Raw genomic sequence first — 24,384 nt, 5'->3', positions numbered from 1 at the left:
TTTTAAATGGAACATAGTAAAATCATAAAGGATGTTTGATAAAAATTTCACCGAAAAATATATATTCGATTTCTTTTATGATGGATGCAGATGTGAGCAGAAATTCCAAAGCACTGCGACTGAGAAGTGCCCTTTCTGCACCCAGCACTGGGGTTGTTAGAAAAAAAAACAACAATTTTCTTTACGCTCCACAGGAGACAAAGTTAGAGCAATTGCTCTTGTAAAAAAAGTTTCCAAGAGTGACTTTAACTTACTTGTACTCTGGATGCTTCATGACAAATTGCCGAATCCAGCCTGCAGTGGTTAAAATTTCTCCACTTGCTCTCCTCTGGATCAACTTTAAATATTGCTGAATTGTGCAGTGCGTATCTGCATCAACATCCATTCCATTCAGGTAGCTATTGATCAGAGGTACAAGACCTGGGAAAACAGAGTCCTAAAACAGAATAATTCATTAGAATATGTTCACATTAGGAGAAATTGTATTGTTGACTTCGAGAGCAAAAATCACCTTAAATTCAGAGATTTTTACAGAATAAAAGAATGCATTTCAATGAACAATATTTCGCTTTAAATTTATCTTAATGTGAACCACAGATTGGAAATATAAGTGAAAGGAGAGAACGTTTCAAAAATCACATTTTGCTTACCATTTAAGTGATTGTAATGGGTCTTTTTTATTATTATTCCTCCTTTATCTTCTGAACTTTAATTTTTTATTACCGTTAAACATAAACAAGCACTATGCTCTGCTATAAGCCGTTTTTTGGACATGCTTTCAACGTGAATTACTCAACATGAGATACTCACTTTGCCGTTGATTATGTCATTAATAGACATCTGAGCATAGTTCGTAGGATCTGCGCAGCAGACGTTTTCATCAGAGCTTGAACCTGTTGATTTACTACCAGAGGCGTCACCTGCTGATTGACAATTATTTTGCACATCGTTGCACTTGGGCATTGTTAAATCAGTGCGAAACCAGAAAACTTCCTTTGTTACAGCTGATCTTTTTTGGGCTTTGGCCATGTTCTCGTCAACCTGAAGAAAAAGTCGGACCAAATTTATCGTTTGAAGGTACAATTCGGTAACTTAGAATATACTTGATGCTGTTGTTATGTTATCAGGAAATGCAGTTGGATGAAAAAATGGGAGGATTAAAAGGGAAGATTTAATTGTGGTGCACAAGTCGATATATAGCTAAGTTATAAAAGCTGATTTTAAAATACATATTAGATAGAACACGGCCACATATGGAAGTTATAGGATGAGATGCACTGCATCTTGTCTCTTGCCACAAGAAAGAACGTACTTTGATTGTACGGTTTCAGTACGCCTTACTGACATTCAATTTTTTTTACAAGAGAACAATCGTATGAATTTGCTCACAATTTTCAATGATTTTTCTTCACGCTTGCACACAAAGACTAAAATTTTCAAAAAAATTTGTGCAATGGTTCTCCGATGAAAAAATAAAATGTTTGTATAAATACTGAAACAGCACAGACAAGATATGTTTCTTCCTGCAGGATACGTATTGCATTTACGAAATTTGCTTTTTAAATACACAAAGGGTTACTTGGTTTTTCCCCTGCTTGAATTTGGAAATTTACTTGGTGTTTACTGCTCACCATATTCTACGTGAACTTTGAATTGTTGCTTATTTTTTCACCTTGCTCATTACCACACAGGAAATAAGCAAATTCTATTTAATGATTAATTCAGTAGAGATTTAGTTGGTACACACCCTCTTTGATTGTTTTCTTAAACTAGTAGCAAAAGGAAGAATGGAATGTTTTGCCGAAAAAGACTTACTTTACTTATTGGAATGATGAAATTTAATTTGTACGAGAGAATGACTCTTGTGAGAAGAACAACAAAACAGACAATGGCAGCATTTTCAAAATCTGTAAGTTGAGCCTCGCAAGGACGAAATTCAACACGCCAACCAATCGATGAATTGGCTGGTGGGGGTTTAAATCGCATTGACTGCCAATTTGTTGATTGAATATTCTATAAATTGAAAAAAAGCACTTGATGAAAAAATTAATATCAGAGGAAGAGATTTTGACACTACTTTACTATACAACAGATTTTCAAAAATTGTTGATGCACAATTATGTAAAATTATTTTATTGGTATTTTGAGATTACATACTAGACTGAAGCGTAAAATATCATTTAATAACTTTAAAAAATCTGTGCAGATTATATAATAATGACCATTACATACTGCATTTCATTTAATAGGAAGATTAGCCTCTAAACCATTTGCGATGATTTACTTGTTAGTTCTGTCAAGTATGAAAGATGGATCAAATTTGACATAAAGCCTACATTGAGGGACTGAAAATCTGCGGTAAAACTTCAGGATACACGGTTATCATTAATATATTTTTAGAATAAGGTGGAGAAATGATGTTAGGTCCACACCATTTCGCCGGGCAATCAAAGCCAAGAGGTTCCAAAAATTATTATTAGAGTCAAAAATAAATATTTTTAACTCTAATGAGTATCAGTACAAAGCTGAGGGGGAAAAGTGTCCAGCTCAGGCAGTTTGCATTGGAATATTAAGTTGGAGTCTTGGCGAGAGATCGATAACGGTTTGGATCTTTTTAGACTTCATCAGCAGATCAAATTCATAAGGGTCATATCCATGACGGCATTGACGGCGTTTGAAAGACCCAAACCGGTATAGATCTCTCGCCGTGACTCCAACTTAAAATTCCAATGCAAACTGCCGAGCTGAACACTCTCCCCCCTCAGTTTCGTACTGGTACTCATTACAATAAAAAAAATTTATTTTTGACTCTAATTATAATTTTTGGAACCTCTTGGCTTTGATTTCCCCGCAAAATGGTGTGGGCCCAGTACCATTTCTCTACCTCGTTACATACAGTTTGGGCCACTTCTTAGTGTTTTTTTTTACTCTCATACATTTTTAGAGTTTTGAATGTGTTTAGAGTTGAAATATGTATTTTTTGAGTGTGTGTGTGTGTGTGTTAAAGTCCCTGTGAGAGTTTAGAAAGAATTAGGCGCTCATACTGTGGGCGAGTGGTCTTCAAAGGAAGGGGGAACAAGGGTTGTAATAGCTGATTCTGCGCTATGAGAAAGGATTCATCCTTCGATTTTCTACAGCTTCTTAGAATATTGATACCATTTTCATTTACTTTCAAAATATGTGAAAAAGAATAATTGGACCTAACTATGTCAAACATTGGTAAATTTTCTCTTATGTTTTACTTCTTAAACAGAAACTTAAGAAAAATTTAGTCTTGAAATTTTGTGAGCTTATTCTTCATAATCTAGAGTAAACTCAAAACTTTTGTAAGGGCGATAAGTAGTTTAGTCCCTAATAGAAAAATGAAACATGAGAAAAAATTAGGAAACGTGTAATGCAGCTAAACCCTGTTAAATCCGTCCTTTGAACCGAGTTCTATGATTCACAGCACTAGAATCTTCAATAATATGACAACTTAAGAAGAAAACGTAGTTGGATGAATGTACTGAGCACTTACCTCAAAGTGGTCAGTATCAGTTTCATCATTTTGATTTATTTTCTCGGAGAAGAGTGAAACAGTATCTCGAATAAACAGATGAGCTATGTGTTTTGCAAGTGCATTATCAATATTTGCTTCTCTAAGACGCTGGTAAATGGATTCATCATACACTAATGGAACATCATTGAATCTAGAACAAAAAAAAGGTAGGAGCGTTAGAATCAAGTAAAGACACTGAGCAGTCCTTCATTTCTGGTTACTGATATTTTGCTAACTTTATCTAATTAATCATGATTGCTTTATTATTTTATAAAAGACAGGTTGAGTGACCTAGAAGAACAAATAATTTGTTTCTTTTTAAAACTTTAGGATCTGTCAACAACAGAGTGCCGCACAAATGTAAAAGGATTGACTGAAGTCACAGGATCAATACTTTGAAAAATTTTATCATGAACACAAGTCACAAACATTTTACATTGAGTAAGTCTGCTAAAAGATAATTGGATTGATGGAGCAAACTTTGATGAATATTATATAGGTCCGTCTTTATTTTAATCGTAAGGCACAGGGTAGTAGAGCACAAAGCATCAGCTAAAGATAAGGAAGTGAAAAGTCATGTCAACTTGGTTGCCTGATTAGATGTAAATTTATTTTCCAGCGATGATAAATTAGGGTTCATACACTACAGTAGGTTTCAAATCTTTGAACTTTTCCGAGATTTTTTAACTACCTAATGAACAAAACAGTACCACTGATAAACTGGCAAAAACAAGATTAAAAAAAACGAAGCGTTTGACTGCTCAAGCATCAGACAAAAAATTAATTTTCAGGTTTTTATTTCTTGAAAAAAAAGAAAAAGAAATTGTTTCCATTTTCCGCAAAAAAAGGATTCCATTTTACATTTGGGGAGATGGTCTCTACAGCTTTCTGGGAGGACCCTGTAAGTCAAGCTCATTCCCATCTTCAAATGGCTTGCATAATACGCGGACAGCCCCCGACTGATGAAGGCTGTTGATGGTTGTCTAGACAGTTCAGTTCCTTCTTTGAAATTCTTGCTCTTTTCCTGTTTTGTTTTTTAAACCCGGTTTCAGTGTGACAGGCTGCTGTTTTAAGATTTCTTAAATCATAAACTGATAAACCAACACCGTACCACAATGCACATACAAGGGACTAGGATGGAACTAAAACTTACTTTTCGCCAAGCTCTGAGAGGTATGAATCTATCGAATCATATCTTGATTTAGGGATTCTAAATTTGTTGAATCGTAATGGTGCCAAGCCACGCTCTTCCCTTGTGCGACAGTCAACAGATCCAGAAATCACATTCCATCGACAGTCAACATCAGATACATAGCCACGATAGAGTGGAGACGCAGCTGTCAGGGCAAGCTATTTTGTTTTGAATCATAGAAATATACAGAGACAAATTACTGAAAATGTAAAGAAAAAACTTAAATGTAAGCACTGAGCATTGAAAGTCACTTAGAACTATAAAGAAGAATGGACAAATGTCACATCAATCTGAATGCATCAATCATCTATTGGGCCATTGGCTAGCACTTGGCAGTTTTGCTGCCTATCTGTGCATGAAGAGTCTGACTGGAAATAGAGGTAGACTCTTTTCATAACAAGAGAAATCCCATCTGTTACAACCTGGACTTCGAGAGCTTTGTTTAAACTTGGGAGTTTGTTTCAGTGAAAACCAGCGGCAAAGTTGAAGCGCTTGTTCAAAAAGATGCAGACTCAGATTTTATTGGAATTGAGTTTTTGACAAAAAAGTAATCCTTTTCTGCCTCCTGTGTTGTTTTTCATGCCTTCTGAATTTTTTCTCTCAGATTTATCACTTTTTCGAAGTAAGCCTTCCAAGCACTGGCTTCTCCGGCGAAATCGTTCAAAAGAAAAAGCATTCGAATCGTAAACCCTTACAGGTATACAGGAGCTCCATTAAAACCAATGGCTTGGAGCCGTTGGTTACTTGGCAACAATTAAGGACTTCTTTCAATGATTCTTTGCAGTTGGCGCTATACTACAGCCTCCTAGAGCTGTCAACCGATTTGAGAAAGATTATTGCCTTGTTTTCAACGTTTTTTCAGTATGTAAATCAATAATACTGCATGCCCTCAAGAACCACTAACAGGCCAAATTCCATCAAATTCTAGGGGGTCATTTTTGAACTACACTACAAAATCAGCAGAGAATCGGTCTCTTTTTCAGACAATGTTGTCACAACTGTCAATTTACTTGCAGTCGGAGGCTTTAACTTCAAGAATGAGGAGTGTAATATTTTTGTGGTCTTATGATACTTGGGGTGGAAGATGAAGATAAAAAAATCATACCATAATTGGACAGAGTGGCGTGAGTTGATCATACAGGGTTTTAGCTTCTTCAATGTTGCAGGCCTGTAAGAACGGAAAATGAGAGAAGTTAAAATTCTGAGAGGCAAGTTGAGAGATAAAAATTAGAGAATTGAAAAAACAAAGGTGGTTGTTCAAGATTTTTGGAAGTTGGTCGCAATTTGAGATTTATTTACCCTGTGACATAAACGGACAGAATTTGGCATCAATATTCAAGCAAAATCCGAATTCAAAGTATTCAAGGAAGTATCGGTCGAAAGCAACCCTTTTTTCTTTTCTTTTTTTGCTTAGTTCATCTCAAAAACATAAGTTTAAGCACTTTATATAGAATGACTTTTCTCCATAAACGACACCATTTTCAAGACAATCAAAGATAAGAGGCGTCTGTACCCACCAACACCATCGACGAGATCTAAGGTGCCCAAAATACGATCACTTTCTTCTTTTCCTCAATGAGAAACCTGGCCTCCTACAGATCATCAGGAAAATTTCACCTTTTGATCTTTCTCTCTGCCCCCTACTGCCAACCTTTTACTAGATGGCCATGTTGCCTTTTCCCTGAAAGAGCCAAACTGAAAACTTTCTGTATTTATAATCTTCATAGCTTTTAATGTTGGAAGTTTTTAGTTTTAATGAGTGAAACTGGTAAGTTTGAGGTATTTGGGATGTTGGGATTTGATGCTATACTTCCGATTGACAAGGTGAAGAAATGGTGCTGGGTCCACACCATTTTGCGGGAAAAAACTTATTAATAGGTATATAATAGGTTTGAGGTCATTACATATTTACAGTGATTATGAGATGATCAGCTACTTTACGATCCTCCAACTCTTAACTTTCTCAGTATCTCTAATAACCATTTTTCAGTCTGTGAGACACTGGTAATCAACCCCATTACTTATATTCTTAGTTTTGATCATCAATTTCCATCCGTTTTATCTTGCGCTACAGCCATCTGATCATGAGCAATCAATACTAAAGATACCAAAAGTTGGTAAAAATTACAGTGATAAACAGAAATTAACCCAAAGATCAAATGGATAGCTCTTCAAACCAAACCTACTATGCTTCATTTCAGTATAATAGAAAAAATGTATTTTAAGCCTTCAGAATCACTGAAGCTACCTGCATCATTTTTATACTGTCACATGCCAGTCAGACACAAATCCGTGGAAACATTGATGCCTACCTGAAATGTTAATTGCAAACAACAGCACCCCATGCCGAATCCCATTGCATCCATGTATATATGATCAGGTAAAGCCGCTTTTTCTGCTTCTCCATCATCTCCAAGGGCTGCCAAGTCCTCCTTAAACGGACTTGGAGTATGTACATCTTTGAATACTGAAATTACAAGAGAATTATATCAACTCTAGAGCTCATATCAGCTGAATCTAGAACTGTAGCTTGGTACACTGAAGTGTTCCAACTTACACTATCAAGCTTTATCTGTCGATGAAATGTATGAATTAAATAAATATATATAAATACTATGAAATATTAAATTATAATAAAAATATGATGAAAAAATGAACATGATACAATGCTGCGGAATGTCAAAAGAAAAGGTCAGGGCGAAAGGAGAGCATCTACAGAGAATTGGCCATGTAACATATTTTACAAAATTTTAAAACACATCTCACCATATTTCATCATATTTTTTCATAACCCATAGGCTATTGCAAATAAAAAAATGTCATTAGAATACAAATTTAGCTTACTGGGAATATTTATCGCAACTTTTTCTCCTCGTCGCAATCTAATGTTCCTGGTTAGAGTCTTGAACCGAGGGTGATTGGGAAAAATGGCATCATTTGGGAAAAACAAGGAATGTGTGGCACCTTCATTAGGCGTTGGAAACGTTTCTGGCCAGGTAAATGGAATACAACCCAACCTAAAACAAGGCAATTGATTATCCTTAAAAACAAATAAGTACCGACTGAAAATGTTACTTTATACCCAAAGCTCTCAAATATCATGATTTTGTTAAGGCGGTGGATTCTCAGGTGAAATCAGAAATTCTTTGAGGGGTATTCTTGAGGCCGAAATGAGACCTTTTAACCCCATCAACATAAAATCTTAAGTTATACACCTAAAAAATAATAGTAATAATAATAAAAAAAAAAATTATTTCTTTATTACAGATACATAAATAAAAACCGATTTTGCAACGCTCTCTGGCATTTAGTGATGTGTAATCACTACCACCATCTACTTCTCTGAAATCCTTTGAACAGCAGGCACTTTCTTTTTATTGTTGCATCATTTGTTTCTGAGCATCCCTTTTTTTTCTCAGAGGAAAAACCTAATTCAGCATCTTTTTTTAGCCTTTCTTCAATCATCCTATTGCCATAACTAAACTAGACTAGCTGTTTCGTTATTGCTGTGAATATGGTGTCACAGTTTCTACATTCAAGTTCCCGCGTCTTCTATATTGCAAAAGCAATTTTGCAAAAAGGAACCACTGCAATGTTGCTAAGATTGTGCAACTTCTTTTGTCTTGGAAGAAAAACCTGATTATCCATTGACAGTTTCTATTTTACTCGCTAAAAACTGTAAATTTAAGACAAAATTGGAACGTAAATTTCATATTTTTTTCGTGTTATCAGTAATTTTATTGCAAAGGATGAAAATGCACAATCTTAGCATCATCGCAATTCTTCTGGTTCCTTCTTGCTAAATGCAATCCATTTGTCAACCGGATCCCTTCTAAAAATTAAGCAGCGCATCACCCTCCATTCAAGGAGGACAACTGAATGTTCTTGCTATATATGTTGAAAAGAATAATCATTAAAAAAATGCAAGTGCCCATCCAGCAGTATTTTTTCATGCTCTTTGAAAATCTGTGGTTTTTATTAAAAATAAAATTTCAGAATCCTCCACACTCATTCACATTTTATTCTTTCACTTAGTATTACCTTACTGACGCTGTGACATCAGCAGTGGCAAAAATGAAGACATAATGAAACTCAATGGGTTACGTATACAGTTAGTCAAAAGTTTCAATGCTTATGATAAACATTGAATGAGAACGGTGTTTTCTTACCTAGGGAATGAGGTGAGAGACAATATAGCTTCACCGGGCTCTAGTAACTGCTCCACTTCCTCCCGTCGATGGCGCATGTTCGCTTCTACTATGTTGAAATGTGCAAGTAAACCTCCATATGGTTTTCCTGGAGTTCCTTCGATCATGTATGCACCGTACTCAGGTCGCCATAAGGACTTAACACCACTGAAAGTTGAATTGCTGATTAAAGAAAAACTCTCTACATCTCTTCATAGTAGGTGGAAGTGAACTACTGACATCATTAGATTAAACTTCCTATGGACTCTTGTACCGAAAAATATTTTAAACTTGAATTTTAAATGTACAGTTTTTTGGATACTCACATGCAGTTAACGCAATGAATGTCTGGAGATACCGGCAACAGGTGCAAGTATTAAAGCCTCAATTTTTCATGCATAGTGATTTGAATAATAATTGCAGCTTTAAAATTTCGCACAATTTTGAAACTAAACATTTGAAGGCTGCACTTCCATAATGATAAAGATAAGTTTCATCACATTTTCTCCTTCAACTAATATAGGCGAGTGAGCTGTAAATCCAATCCAGAAATCTTACTAGTTCTTTGGAAAAGCGCTTTCATTGACCTAAATCAACGAACAGTCATGAATTTAAAATATAAGGCAAGAATAAGGGTGGGTTTTCTAGTATCAGAATATTTTATGGGGAAAAAATTGGCATCTATGGAGGAATCATGGCAATTTTGCCCGGAGAGACAGATTTCAAGACTATGTCATTCCTATCGATCAATTTCCCCGAATTATATTTTTGGTTTTGCAGGCACAAGAAAAATGATTCCTTGCACAGATTACAGTCGTAAAATCAAGCTCAGTTATACCATGAGCGTTAAATATGTAAATACGGAAAAAGGAAACATTAGCTTTAGAGTCTAGCTTTTTAAGGGTAGTGTAAATGTCTAGTAGTGCAAGAAAGAAACAGATCAAAATTAGATTCATTAGATCATAGCATGAAAAATATTTTCATAATAGATTTAGATTACATTTTTTTAAAAAAAAAAAAGTTCTTTCAAATCAAGTACATTTTAGGGTATGCTTTAAGATCTGATGGAAGAGTAAAGATAATTTTTACACTGTAAAATGCAATTTTTCAGTTCATTCATCATTAGTCTCCATGTAATTTTTCAACTTGAGAGAGATGCGTTTCATACAAATCTGAATCACTAAAATGTCACAACTTTTTCATCCATCATCAATACACTGTGTCTGAAATACCACCATTCAAACGAGCTTCATGGTCTTTGTAACCTTCTTTCGGCCAAAATGAACCATTCTTGCCACAAAACCTGACTGAGAGCTGACAAATGACTTATTGCATGAATAATACCTCACTACGTATTAAGAGGCAAAGGCTCTTGAAATCAATAATCGACAAAGGAGATTTGCAGCTCCGTAGGTGGGTCATTGATTTTTAAAAAAATGGCTATCTGAGACGCAGGCTAGCTTTGAGGGACTGGTAGCGAAGGAGGTTGGAGTCTGATGTCTTTAGAATATTTTTCATGTTTTTGATTAGAAGGTTATTGTCTTTCTTGGAGCTCAAGGGACAGCATCCAATTATGAAAATTTTCAGTAAGATAATTTTGAGCAATGTTGTGAGCAACTGTAAACTGATCAACATATGCTGACTGTGGGAAAACACAAGTCTATTTTCAATTCTCGCCAAAAGTCTCTTTAAACAGTTATAAAACATCCTGAGAAAACTGCGATTGTGTTCGTAATAATGTCTCCACTCAAATAAGGAGCCACAATAAGAGGAAAATCAATCTTATTGTGGATGGAAAATATTAAAAATTATGACAGATTTCAAAATTAAAATTTGGGATATTAGGGGCTTTAAAGAACAAAAAGAATGTTCCTTGTCAGCCTGCAGCTGATGACAACGTATGACACCATGTGAGGCAACAACCCATGGTCTTAACCACAGTAAATCCGATGGTAGCCATAGGATTCGTATCATAAACAAATAATTTATTTCAGAAGAAAAGGCAAAAATGTTTACTTCAAACAAGCGCAGTAGGGATATATATAACCTCTGCGGTTCCAATTACAGTTAGGATACAATTACAAAAATTTGGCAGTTATGTCTCCTTGTGATATCACAAAATCTGTTTGGACAACATTTTTCCATTTAAAATGAAGTTTGATGACTCAGAAAGTTATATTTTCAGCAAAAAATCTGATCCAATGAAAACTAAAAAAAGACAGGTAATCTCTGTTTTTGGAATGCTTTCTAAAATTGGATGAAAAAAAAAAAAAAAAAAAAATACTATTTTTCTTTCGGGGGGGGGGGGGGGGGGGGGGTTGGTTATTATTTTTCAGCAGCACACTGTTACCATTACGTTTAAATGGCGCATAACTTATAAACACCAACTTGTGAATTCCGGTGCCAGAACTGGAAAGACAAACCAGAAAAATGAAAATTGATAACTTACTCAGGGTCTGCTGCCTCTTTATCATTTAATATTTTCAAAATTTCTGGAGCTCTTAGACTGACTCTAGCAATCTTTTTTTTATGGTCAAACTTGACAACAATGTACTCCACCTGGAATAAATCATGAGCAAAAATAATTATTAATAATTTGAAATGAGTACATTTACTAACTACAGATGAAAAGGAGGTTCAAGCAAAAAAAAAAATAAAATTATCAAAAGAGATGGATGTTTCATTTGCTGAATATGATACGAATATAAAATGTATCTTCACCCTGAATGAGCAGTTTTTCTCGAGTGTCTACTTACTTACAGGGATTACTGTTCTTCAGATAATAAATTCAGAGGTTATCGGAGGTTTACAATTTAATCTGACGGTAATAAAATATTTTCTTAAAATTTGAGAGTGACCTAAATGTCACTTTACCTTCGTCAGTTACTGATAATCTTCCAGTTCACATATACAGATGTCAGTACCTAACTTAGAATGTCAAAATAGAGGAGATGCCTAAAATTACTTATAAAGTTGCACTAATAAAGTTCAGTACACACTATTGAAGAGAGGTTAATACACAGCTTCATCTACCTTTTTCAGAGAAACATGGAGTTAAATGAAACATCATTTAACAAAATGCTGAATGCCGAAGGTAGGGTAGAGGACAGAACAATTGCAATTTAGATTCCTACATTCATTTGAAGAAATCAAAATGCAATGGGAAGAAACACTCCTAGTTTTTTAATGTTCAATTTCTGGAGATATTTTCCTGCTCAAGTCTCAGGAACATTGCACAATTAATAAAGAAGGGTCTTTCAAAAATCGAACGATGGCTGTTTAATCCAAAGCTCTGTATTGTTCCTTCAAGTGGCGTCCGATAATGTTAAAAATTGGAAATAATTACCCAAGAGATAAAGCTAAGTGACTAGATATTCTCGTCCTAGCTCAATAGATCTTATCACGGTAAATCTGAAGGCAACCCCTTCATATAACTTTCAGAGCCTCTCTGAGAGGAAGTCACTTGGCTGATCTGAAACCTACTTTTGATTTTGTCGTATTTATTTCAAAATATAAGCTTGCATTTTGGAGCTTCCTGATAAATAACTTTGGTGGTACTTCGGAGAGGGCATACAAATTTACATAAAATTGCGCAAATCATTGGAGCTTGATCGATTTGATAAACACTTAAGGTAGATGAATTAAGCAAGGATGAGTTCAGTAAGAAATACAAAAAAGGCCTGTAGGATACAAAACCGGTCCTATTATGGCACCGAATTCTATAAAACTGATAGCAATGATAACGATACTTGCAGATAAACACTGAAGCATGTCAAAACTTACTTCATCACCCCATTTGAGCACATCGCCCTCACGGTCTTTCAGACGTCTGTATGAGTTGATGAACTGCGTGATACCGTGCTTTCTAACGTGTTCAGCCAAATTTTTGGTTTCGGTCCATGAGAGAGGATTTCCTTCCGTCAAAAGTCCCATTATCACCCGGAGAAGGACGGATCTTCACAGGAGGGCACCGAGAGGATGATCGGAACTGCACACTCAAGTAGCTGCTAATGATCGGTCATGCCTACTTCAAAGCTGTAAAATTGAAGGCCCTACGTTACACTTGCCTACAAAGTCTCTTTAAAACAGTTGGAATCGGTAAAACGATAACAGAATAATTCAATTCATGCTCATTATCACCAGACAGTTGAGGCAATCACTGATGAAAATCACTGATACAAACTGATACAAACAAGGCAGAGAAGTAAACTGGAAACTGGCTGAGTAGAGGTAGAGGTTATGTTCGTTCCGCAGCAATCCAGGCTTGCCAAATTAACAAAACAAATTGGCTCTATTCTTTCATATCAATGAAGTTGCGTAAGCTGATGGGTGGAGGACAGCTTCGCGAATCACGGTGGGGGTACGAGGGAGAGGGAGGCTACAATGTGATGGTTGAAATCGTATTATATTTGCCGGCTGGAGCGGGGGGGAAGGGGTCACGCGTTTGGCAGGTGGTAGGGGGACGAGGGTTTTTTTTTTATTTTATTTTTTTTCTTTAATTTTCATTCTTGTAGCAGGAAAATATGTTTGAAAATTTGATTGAAGGACAATTTTAGACATTTATGAATAAAACAGCGCCGACCCGATTCCTTGATGAGGGTAGGGGGGGGGGGGGGGGGGGGCAAAATTTAATGGGCGGCTGTGTCCCCCTCCTGCCTGTTAACCAGCCCAAGAAATGATAGTGCAGGGAGGTGAAAGAGAAAACTATTTTTTCAGTTTTTCCTTGTTCGTCGGCGGAGTTCTCGCGTGACAGCTAATAAAAATACTCCAAAATGAATGAGCGTTAGAGAGGGTCCTGCTCTGCCACTCCGCGAAACCAACTTAACTTGGAACTCTGCTTAAGGTTCTGAAAGAATGGTTAGATGAGTACAAATTGAAGCACTACCTAGACATCTCAAAAAAAAAAAAAAAAAAAAAAAAAAAAAAAAAAATCCTCAATCAATTTTTTCTCTCTTGCATAAGGAGTTTTCTTGTTTTTACCAACTTTTTTTTTTTTTTTTTTTTTTTTTTTTTTTTTTTTTTTTTTTTTTTATTTGCACAATAATCAAAGTTTGTACAGTATACACTTATAGACATGTTAAAATGTCTTTTAAAGCTTAGTTTAACTGTAAGAATAACTTACTATAATAATTTTACAATTTATCTTAAATAAAAACATACTACCTCTTTACAGTGAGGAGATGAGAAAAGTACACTATTATTTCTGTAAATAAAAATGTCTTTTTGTCTTATCGATTATCGCCTTCTATTCTATTTTACTTTATTGAGACTACGGTCGACCGTCACCGGCCAAAGACCCAGGAACCCCTGATCCATCCGAAGGTATGGGGGGGGCACGCTTGCTTTAAGGAAAAAATTTTGAAAAGCCCTGGATTCCAAGCTCATAGGGCTTTCGTCTTTTCAGTCTGCGACTGCATCGATCCCATTCCAGGAGCGCGAGCGCTTCCTGGTTGGGGTGACGGTGCAATCTCATCTCGTACGCAGAGTACATCTTGGTGATGTAATCCTCCACAGATTCAATGTTGAGGTCAGCGCGAATATCTGCATTCCTCTCATACCACTTTGCTTTAACTATACTTCTTAAGATCTTCATTTGCATGACTTCTATTTCATCTAGATTTGACTTGGCTGCACAACCCCACAATTGGCAACCATAACTCCAAACTGGCCTCAACATTGACTTGTAGAGGAGCAACTTTAGATGTAGGGAAAGTCGAGATTTGCGCCCCAAGAGCCACTGCATGTTCGAGAATTTTAGTCGCAGCTGAGCGACTTTTTTCTTAATATGAGCGCCCCATCTGAGCCTGGAATCCAGGTGGAGGCCGAGATATTTTGCGATGTTATCGTTAGGAATCTGAGTTTCTCCTAACAAAAGGGGAATGCGAGTAAATGGTCTATTAGTAAAAACGACTTCAACCGATTTAGACGCATTTAATTTTGTCTTATCTTTTTTAGTCCATTTGTTAATTTTGTTTAAGTGAGTTTGAGCAGTAAAACGTGCCTCCCTGTAACTTCGAGACGAAGCTAGCACGAGAGTATCGTCAGCATAAACTCCCAATTTCCCCCCTCTCCCAGACTGTGGGATGTCTGTGGTGAAAAGGGAATAGAGTAGAGGGGAAAGACAGGAACCCTGTGGAACCCCTGCCTTTATAGGTCTGAAACTTGATGTAGAATTTTCGTATCTTACTCGAAATTGTCTTCCTGAAAGAAAAGAAGACAGGAGATCCACATGGTTACATGGGAGCATTTTGTATAATTTCTCAACAAGACGCTCGAGCCAGACCCGATCAAATGCCTGAGCCACGTCCAGAAAAACCGCCACACAGTATTCTCCCCTTTCAAGAGAATCCTCAATAAATTTGGTGACACGATGTAGTTGGTCCACAGTTGAGTGTTTAGCTCTGAAGCCAAACTGAGCATCAATTATGAGGTTTTGTTTGTTAACTATTTCATTCAATCTTTTTATGTAAAGTTTTTCAAAAAGTTTGTTTTTACCAACTAATCCGGTATAATTTTTATTATTCCCGGTTGGTAAAAAAAAAAAAGATGAGATTGGTGTTTCGACGGAGTGCTGTTTCCTATGTTCTCGTCAAAATTTGGAAACGTTATAAACATTTTTTTAAAAAATCGCAAACAAACTTTAATGCAAACTAGATGCAGCCCACATCCTTAGGAGGAAGTATCAGAACATAATCAGGGCCAGATTTACCTACTTGCCGCCCATGAGCCGCCTGTATTTTGCCGCCCCCTTCTCATTTGTTTTGAACCAACAATAAAAACCATCAAGTGAACGTGCCCGGAGGGGAAGGGATGCATAAAACACGTTTACTCGTGTTGGACACATTTTTTGGGAAAGCCCTATCAACAATACTAACAAAATTTCACGGAACTTTGCGCAAAAGTTAAGTTCCGTAAACCTACTTCTGTGTAGACAAGGCCTTCCATTCATAGAAAAGGAACGAAAAAATTATGAAAAAACAAACATGTGTGGTTTAGTGACTTCAACTTCCTCCGCCGCGCCGCGCAGACCGCACTGTGTTTGGCGCAATGCGTGAAGTATTCCGACAGTCTTGTAGGCGCTATGCGTTTCACGCCGATCGCTTCTGAACGCACTGTGTTGGACGCAACGCGTGAAGTATTCACGCGGTCTTGTAGGCGGTAATATGTGTTACATGCCGACCGCCGCGCCGAGGGCTTTTCCTGTTCATCTCAAGTCCTCGTCATCATTTCTCCCTAAGTCGCCGTTCCAGGCCAAATTGTGTGTTTGGTTTCTCTGTTAACTCGACTAATTAAAGGTGCTGTCTCTTGTATCATTGAAAGACGACAAAATTAGAAATTGCTATACTCTCAGGAAATGAGAGATTCTGTCGCCTTTCCTCTTTTGTAATTTTTTTTCTAAATACGATTTTTTTTTATACCTACTTTTAAAGAAATTGCAAAATTTGCCGCCCCCTAGATTTGCCGCCATGGGCTACGGCCCATGTGGCCACCCTCTAAATCCGGCCCTGAACATAATTTGATTTTCATTCTACTATATTCACTAGACTTTTTTGTGCCATAGTTTTGCAATTAAACCTAGGAAATCATATGAGTGTATGTAGGCTTGTAATGTTACAGCTTTCTTGTTGCATTTAATTTATTCGAAAAACGAATGGTCGTCGTTTTCATTCCAAATTCCGTGCGTGAATCATCAGGATTGTTCCTTGAAGATTTCGCACTTAAAGCTCAAAATTAGGTTTCCCAAAGGGAAAATAAACATACCTAAAAAAATCAAAACAAAGGACGACTCTTTAAAGTACGTCATAGGAAACTTTACACATGCTCAGATACATGATTTTATTGAGATTTCGAGGACCGTAGAGACGCTGTAATACATTTAAACAATGCATTTCTCGGAAAATTGCCAATGCCACGATAAAAATCATTGATAATATTCTCCATCGGCACTATAGGTAACGCTGGAATTATGTTAGGGAGTAAAGAGAAACAATCAAAGCTCCACTCGGTGTCGCATGCATCGGAAACTTGACGAATTTCATTATAACGCCTGGATGCAACTATTCGAAATTCATGGATGTCCGTGTTGCATACGCAAGAAAGAGAACGCGATTTGACTTCAGACACTCGCCCCCTCGCGCCGCTCAGTGGAGCGAGTCAATGAGAGGAGCCATACAAAAAGTGGAAACATTAAAATAAAAACTCATATCGATGTTAATTTGGAACGTAGAGGTTTCAGGAGCGGTTTCATTAAATTTCTTGCAATATATCTTCCGAGGAGCACCGCATAAAAATTACCCAAGTAGGTAACACAGATTGCAATAAGTAGCAATTACATGCTAAAAATATTGCAATTCAACTGAGCGTTAAGTAGGTATGCTGCCTAGCTCCTATTAGAAGGGGCCCCATTTATTGAAACTAATTACAATAAAATTGAAATAAGTTGCAATTTTTATAGCATTGCATATGACCCATTTTTCTGACACATGGAGCTAATATTTTTATTTTTAAATTCGGCATAAATTGGCTAAAAGATGTAAAATCATTGCAATTTAATAATAAACAAATTACCATTGTATTGAAATCAAATTGCAATTTAATTCCAATATTTTCGTTGCACTGTGCTACTTGAGTAATCATAATATGAAGAAGTTGTCATCAAAATTTACAGTTTCAGTCGACCATTCCATGTTCAACCTCTCTGAAAGGCTCGTTTCATAGTGCGTTGAGGATCTGAAATGACAGATTATCTTCAATACTTCATTATACATCGAAGACAACTATAAGACATGAAAAGTTGCTCCGCAAATCATGCTCAGCGATCCCGACATCAAAACTGAGGCGCAAAAGATACTCACATCGTACGCTGATATGCAACTATTCATGCAGGAGATATCTTTGTGGTATGGATATGGACGAAGAATTTATTGGAAGCACTCTGCTATTTTGAATCCTAGCGTGGTAAGTCCCATCGTTGGGGTCGTCAGGTGAAGTGGCGAGTGCCTAGACAGTCAAAACGCCTTCCACTTTGTGCGTATGCAACACGGACATCCATGGAGCCCGAATAGTTGCATCCGGGAGTTGAAAGTTCGTCGCATTCAACACTAAAGGGCACTGATTTTGCTTGTTTATCTTCACTGGGGGAAAAAAAACATTGCGAATCTAGAGTCCAGACTCTTGAAAAAATTGACAAGAAAAAGGACTCTTGATTCAATCAGATTTAAGCTTAAATCAAAAGGAAATCCGCTCAAAATAAGAGGCTTGGTTCTTGATTTAAGCTTAAATCTGATTGAATCAAGAGTCCTTTTTCTTGTCAATGTTTTCAAGAGTCTGGACTCTAGATCCAATGTGTTCTTTTTTTTTTCTTTTTTTTTTCCAGTGTTCCATTGTAACTTAATTCCAGCGTTGTCTGAAGAGAGGATGAAATGAACTAATGCTGATTTTAATCGCGACATCGTCAATTTTCCGAATAATACTTTAATTATTTAAATATTTAACAACGTTGGTGTCCTAAAATATGGGTTGCGGTCCCTCTATTCTCTAATCTAAGAACGACGAATCCAGCAAAGTCGTTATATGGTCATTTTAGATGAAATTCGAGCGTGCATCTCAACATGCTTGTATTTTTTCCGCTCTTAAGAGTTAGGAAAAGTCCGGTCAGATATGTAAATCAAAAATTTTGAAGTAAATGAGGGGTCTCTTTTGGCCTTTTTTACGGAATTCCACAGAGGTAAGCTCTTTTAAATTTTTGGAGCAATTGATGAAGTTTAATCAATTTTCAACATTTTAAAAATTCTTCAGGTCACTTTTACAGACCTGACCTCTTGAAAGGCCCGCTCTAATCATTTTTGAAAAGCCCTGTGGCCACAGAACTACACTGAAAAAAAATTCACGGCATTTTTACCAAGGTCCGTTGGTACCTTTACCATCCCACTTTTTTTACCAATAGTTGGTAATTTTACCAAGACGGACTGGTAAACTTACCTAAAAACCGGTATTTTTACTGCTTTTTCTCAGGTAAGAATACCACTTTTATTGGAAATAAATTACCGGTAACTTTACCATTTTATCTTGGTAATTCTACCACAGTCGATAAAAAATATTGGCGTTTTAACCAAGGTCCAGTAAAAATTACCGAAAAAGTTCAATAATTTTACCGAGATTTCTCGGTAAAATTTCCAATTCCATAAATGGTAATTTTGCCAAGAACAAACTGGGATCAAATAGAACCCTGAATTCTTGGTAATTTTACCCTTTTCTTAGTAAATACACCGAGATTTTTTTTTCAGTGTAGGCTTTGATTCAATGATTCGGCCCCTCTAGCTTTATGTATTCTGCAAGAAAAACTAAACCACAAACTCCTGTGATAATTTTTATCGGTCTGTATCAGTTTGCATGAGTCACAGTATTCTTCGATGGACTGCTTCCTGCTGGTGGCGCCCGTCATGATGTAATTCACATAAACAGTCGGGGGGGGGGGGGGCGGAGTTGTGAAATATTAGGTGGAAAAATAAAGCACTTATTTGAATCTTATTTAACATTATTTCTTCCTATTAAAAACTTTCATCTTTGTAAATAAACACCAAGTCAATTTTAAAAAAATAAAACTGAATCACTTCGCCCTATCCTAAGTAGCAGTGCTCGCGATAAGTTGCGATTTGATCTGAGAATGGATCGCGATTTTATCGAAGTCGATTTATTGAAAGATTTTCCAATAAAAAATTGCAATTTCATTGCATACATTTTTAATAAAATTGCGATCTTGTGGACGGCGATTTACGCCGTAATAAGAAAATCGATGAATATTATCGCACAGAAAATTTTCAATCAATTGAGAAAAACTTCCGATCCTATCGAGTGCGATTATGTAGAGATAAAAATGCGACAAGATTGAGGATAATCGCTTGGATGCTGATGATTCTAGCGATTTTTGAAAAATCGTTAAAAAATTGCGGCTTAATTTCAAAATACCGCAATTTTTCCGTTGAAAATGCTAAATGATACGAGTAAATCCTAGATACTTACTGCCACACCTTGAAAATTTTGACTGGGACGGAATGATTCTTATTTTCATCCATTTGCTACTCCCGTGGGCAAGAGGGAACCGCCTTATCAATTTGAGGCATATTATGTTCTTTCAGATCAGATGATTCTTTGATGAAGCGTGTCGACGCACAAAAAACGCCTTCAAAATGAAAAGATACTTCCTGGCGTGGCCTCAGAGCCCGAATAGTTGCATCTTTTGAAAAACCAGTTCACAGTGCAGCAGCGTAGATTAGCGAGTAATGTGGTTGCTTGCGATAATTCTTTGATGAAACGAGTCGACGCATAAAAAACGCCTTCAATGTGAAAAGATACATCCGAGCACGGCCGCGGAGGCCGAATAGTTGCATCATTAGAAAATAAAATCAAAAGTATCTTCGGCGACTTTGATGCGACTCTCTAGCTCCTCGTGAATAGGTAGAAACGAAAAACCTTTCATCTTTGGCCTCATATTGTGACCAAGGACCATTTTACCCTTAAGTTGTCTCTCCGGAGCAAAATATAGTTCTTTCCTTTATGTTTAAACTGCATTTAAAATTATGAGGAACGTTAATAAGTCTTTGATTTTCAACAACTAACAACAAATCACGAAAACGCGTTATATGAGCGAGGACATACTATAGACGGTGTTTTCAAGGGACTTAATTGTTTTAGGGCGGGGGAAAGAAAGGGTATCACCGGGTCAAATTTCTAGTTATGTTTATCAAAATCGAAGTGAAAGTGAAATAAACGGGATCAAAGCGCCACCAAATAACGTGTGGACTGACAAGGAATACCTCTGAATTTAGTGTTCGGTATTTTCAATCGGGTTTCTTGAAAAATCGATTAGATCGCATTGATTTCATTGGGTTCGATTAATAGTGTGCATCGATTTTTTCCCTCAAAATAGAAAATTTCGATTTTTGCAACCCGGATGTGATAAATCGGTGTAAGGGAGCAGATTTCTGGACCAAAATTTGAGCAAACTTCCCGGAAAGTTTCATTCGATTTTTTATTCGAATTTTTAGCCTTCGTAATTTTCGATATTTTTAAATCGATTTTTCGGAAAATTGACTTTTTTTTTTAAAGAACCTCCGACATGCCGCTACGGCGTTTTGTTCTCGCGGCCAGCAAACAGCGCGCAACTACAAATTATAGTCATTCTCGATTTGAGCGCCTGTGTCGTTAGCAGAAGGGAGAAAGAGCATAAAAGTGGGCACGTGACTTTTCATTCAATGGACAAAGAACATGGGCGCTAATTTCGCATCAGTGCTCGGTGCCACGAGCAAGACCGAAATAGATAAGTTAACTCATTCCTCTTATCAATTTTCTGTTCGCCGTAAAGCTGATCCCAGTTCGAAATTCATCATTTTCTCGCAGGAATGTAAAATCTGCAGATTCCGCATCGAGCGCGCGTCATGACAGACGGAAGCGGTCGGAGCCACACCAAGCCTTGAATCCAAAATGGAAAAATGACATTTGCACATTCGAATGTTGCTAAAACTCCACCGACAAAACATTTATTTCTGAGACGAGTTTCGAATATTTCTTTCTTTGAATTTTCCAAATATGCTAGAGTAGGCTACGAGTGAAATTTCGTGAACATTTCAATATAAAAAATCAGGTAAGTTTTCCGGAAAATTCTTCTTTTATCAGAGGAAATTTGGCAACATATGGATGTTAATGCGTCGTTTTTCCTTGGCGCGGTAAAACGAAAGCTGCGTCGCACAGTGGGTATCGAGTCACTTTGATAGGTTGGACCTGAAATTTTTAACTAAAACTGCAAAATTTGATGTTTAATACGTCACATTATAAACTTTAAGGGGTGGTTCTGGAAGAGAATCTCACGAGGAAACCGATGGAACCACTTATAGGTCCTAAAAGTTTTTTATAAACGGAGTTATGAGCTTTTAAAGTTTCCAAATTTTGTCCGACCTCTCCTGCTGACTCGATCCACCGTGCGTCGAAGCTCAGCGTTACGCGCCACGAGCCGCACTATACAAGGGCAGGCCGAGAATGATTGAAACTTGTTGGTCTTACGTGATGAGGTTCAATGTCAATGTTCACTTCAACATTGTAGACTTCATATCGAGGTGCTGTATCGGCTATAATTAATTGGAAACCTAGATCGTTCTCGTGACAACATCGAACGGATGTAAACGCTACAAATTCCTCTTTGTTTGAATCCGTCCTGAGTGAACCGTAAAAAACGCATCTCGATCAGCTTGCATTTCACGACACAAAACAACAGAAATCATACCGAGGACGACGCGGCGTAAGTCCGCAATCACATATCTCGTTTGCGGTGCCTGAAAATCTCCGTCTCTATGTAATTTTTTTTAGAGAGAACAAAATGACATCATTCCTTGAAAATGTTGCATAATTTTCTTCGCACAGAGTAGAAAAATCAAAGCCGTTTTAAAGAATTGCCGTTAAGTATGACAAGTAGGATTCCTTTGCTTTTTGCAAAAAGTTTCTTTTTTAATATCTTTTTAATATGTATTGCCCGATGGGCGCTGATGTCCGATATACAATTTCAACTTTTGGGGGACCGTTATATGTTGGAGAGGACATAATTTTTCGACAATCGAGTGATACACAATGGGAAAAAAATTCAAAAGGCAACTTTTTAACGTGAACCAAGGGCGACCTTGCGCTTTTTCGGGGATACATTACAAAAGGGAGGTTGCCATTTGAAATTTGCGAAGTGTCTCCGGAGGGTGAGGGGGTATTTAAGAGCAAAACCCCAACCTTAAAAAAATTAGCCACTTCATAAAAGTACTGTTTTGAATCTGAGGCCTTCTCTATCTACTTCCGCTCAGAAGCTCTAGATGTCATCAGGTAACTTTCAGCCCACCCTGTATAAAAAAATTTCTGTACATAATGCAATTGAATATCGCGCCTTACAAATTGTGACGTAATGATGAAGTCAAGTGTGTGTATTTTGAACAATTACGTCATGTTCTTGCTCATGCATCACGCACTCCGCCAAATCCTGGATTAAGCTAGGATTTATTGTCAGTCGCAATAGCTCAATATGCTTCCCGCCCCCGCCAACACCATGAGTACATTTACAATTGGAAGATAAAGCGATGTCTGTACTTCAGCAGATAGTAATATAACTTCGGAAAGCGAGGAACACACACAACACAAGTAGAGACTATCTTGCAATAAAATAAGTTGCCGGCTTTTCTCATTAATCGCGGCGATTTTGACCGGGTGAAAACTTGTGTTCTCGAGGATTTGGTTTTGTAGTTCGACCAAAGCTTTTGACGTTTCATATAAAACCGATGCTTTACGTGCGTATAATAACCTCAGAAAAAAGTTGCAAAAAGCTGTGCTGGGAACTTCACGGAGAGCCGGCCTGTGATTCTGAAAGTGATTTAAAAAAGAGGGGTCAATATGAATGGCCGTTCAAGGGGTAGCTTAAAAGAGTTGAAGCGTAACCGCACAGAGTTCAAAAAACTTTTAACTGTCTCCTGTCCCCGAGAAAAGTTTTGCCGGCACACGGAGGCTTCCCAACCACACAAGATGTGGGCTCCTCGAGCCTTTGTTCAATTGCAAAAAAAAACCGACAGGACACAATCCTTTCAGGATTGAAGTAGTCCTGCCAGCAGGCTGATTATTGAAATTGATAGTCAAAGCGATAGACAAAGAAGACTTACGGAGTATGGAGCAATTCTGTCGGTTGATTTGGTTGGTTCCAATAGACTAAGGGAGAAAATGATGGACTAGCTATCGAGTCACTCGTGAGTTGCCGTTAGTTAGTCTATTCTACCGTACTAACGAAGAACGCCGTATGAGCCTTCAAGCGTTGCCAAATTTCTTTCGACAAACCACGCGTTTTCAGGAAAATTTGAGAATATTTTTTCTCCAATTTTTAAGAGGATTTTTGTTAGAGATTTTTTCGAAAGAGTCTGAAAATTTCAAGGAGAAATATGCATAACTTTCTTCAAAAATACATGCTTTATCCGGGGAAATTTGGCAACTCTCGAATGTTCATGCGGCGTTCTTCCTTAGCACGGCAGTATCAGTAAGTTATTATCACATCGTAATTGATGTTGTAGGATGTATATCATCAAATTAAGATGAGTCAGACAAAATGTTGATTAAGTGCTTTCCTTCTGAGGTTGAGAGATTTTAAGAAAATTAATTCAGAATTGAGCGGCTTGGAAGACGAGGCGACGAGGCGCATAAGTGCAGTTTTTGAAAAAATTGAGATATTAATCATTTCAAGGAAAAAGTAATCTTAAGGCATATCCTGTGAAAAATTCGCTCCCAAATTCCAATGTTTAAGCATCAAAAAGTCAGATTAAACTTTCTCTCCGCCATAAGGTTCCATATAATTTCGAAACTTCGATCACGTATTTCTCGAAATAGCGAAAACAGCACGTATACGCCTTGTCCTCCAAGCCCTTCAATTATTCCTCGCCAAGCAAATGAAGATA

At 37.1% G+C, this 24,384-nt stretch overlaps 1 protein-coding gene across 1 annotated transcript in view; it reads right to left on the bottom strand.

The window, feature by feature from the left end:
• Positions 1-23,739, bottom strand: part of Gclc (glutamate--cysteine ligase) — a 29,833-nt gene extending 6,094 nt beyond the window's left edge. Inside the window, exons 1-12 of the mRNA XM_072302659.1 lie at positions 23,602-23,739; positions 12,701-12,952; positions 11,367-11,476; positions 8,900-9,085; positions 7,575-7,747; positions 7,043-7,197; positions 5,836-5,898; positions 4,692-4,888; positions 3,518-3,689; positions 1,816-2,013; positions 811-1,041; positions 255-436 (exon numbers count right to left, since the gene is read on the bottom strand). Coding sequence (XP_072158760.1) covers positions 255-436; positions 811-1,041; positions 1,816-2,013; positions 3,518-3,689; positions 4,692-4,888; positions 5,836-5,898; positions 7,043-7,197; positions 7,575-7,747; positions 8,900-9,085; positions 11,367-11,476; positions 12,701-12,850 — 1,817 coding nt within the window. The 5' untranslated portion in view covers positions 12,851-12,952; positions 23,602-23,739. The remainder of the gene's footprint in view (positions 1-254; positions 437-810; positions 1,042-1,815; positions 2,014-3,517; positions 3,690-4,691; positions 4,889-5,835; positions 5,899-7,042; positions 7,198-7,574; positions 7,748-8,899; positions 9,086-11,366; positions 11,477-12,700; positions 12,953-23,601) is intronic.
• Positions 23,740-24,384: the final 645 nt, after the last annotated feature.

The sequence above is a fragment of the Bemisia tabaci genome, chromosome 7 (assembly GCF_918797505.1).
Source record: "Bemisia tabaci chromosome 7, PGI_BMITA_v3".
Lineage (NCBI taxonomy): Eukaryota > Metazoa > Arthropoda > Insecta > Hemiptera > Aleyrodidae > Bemisia > Bemisia tabaci.
The sequence above is the reverse complement of the archived record's forward strand: the minus strand, read 5'-3'. Positions and strand labels throughout refer to the sequence as shown.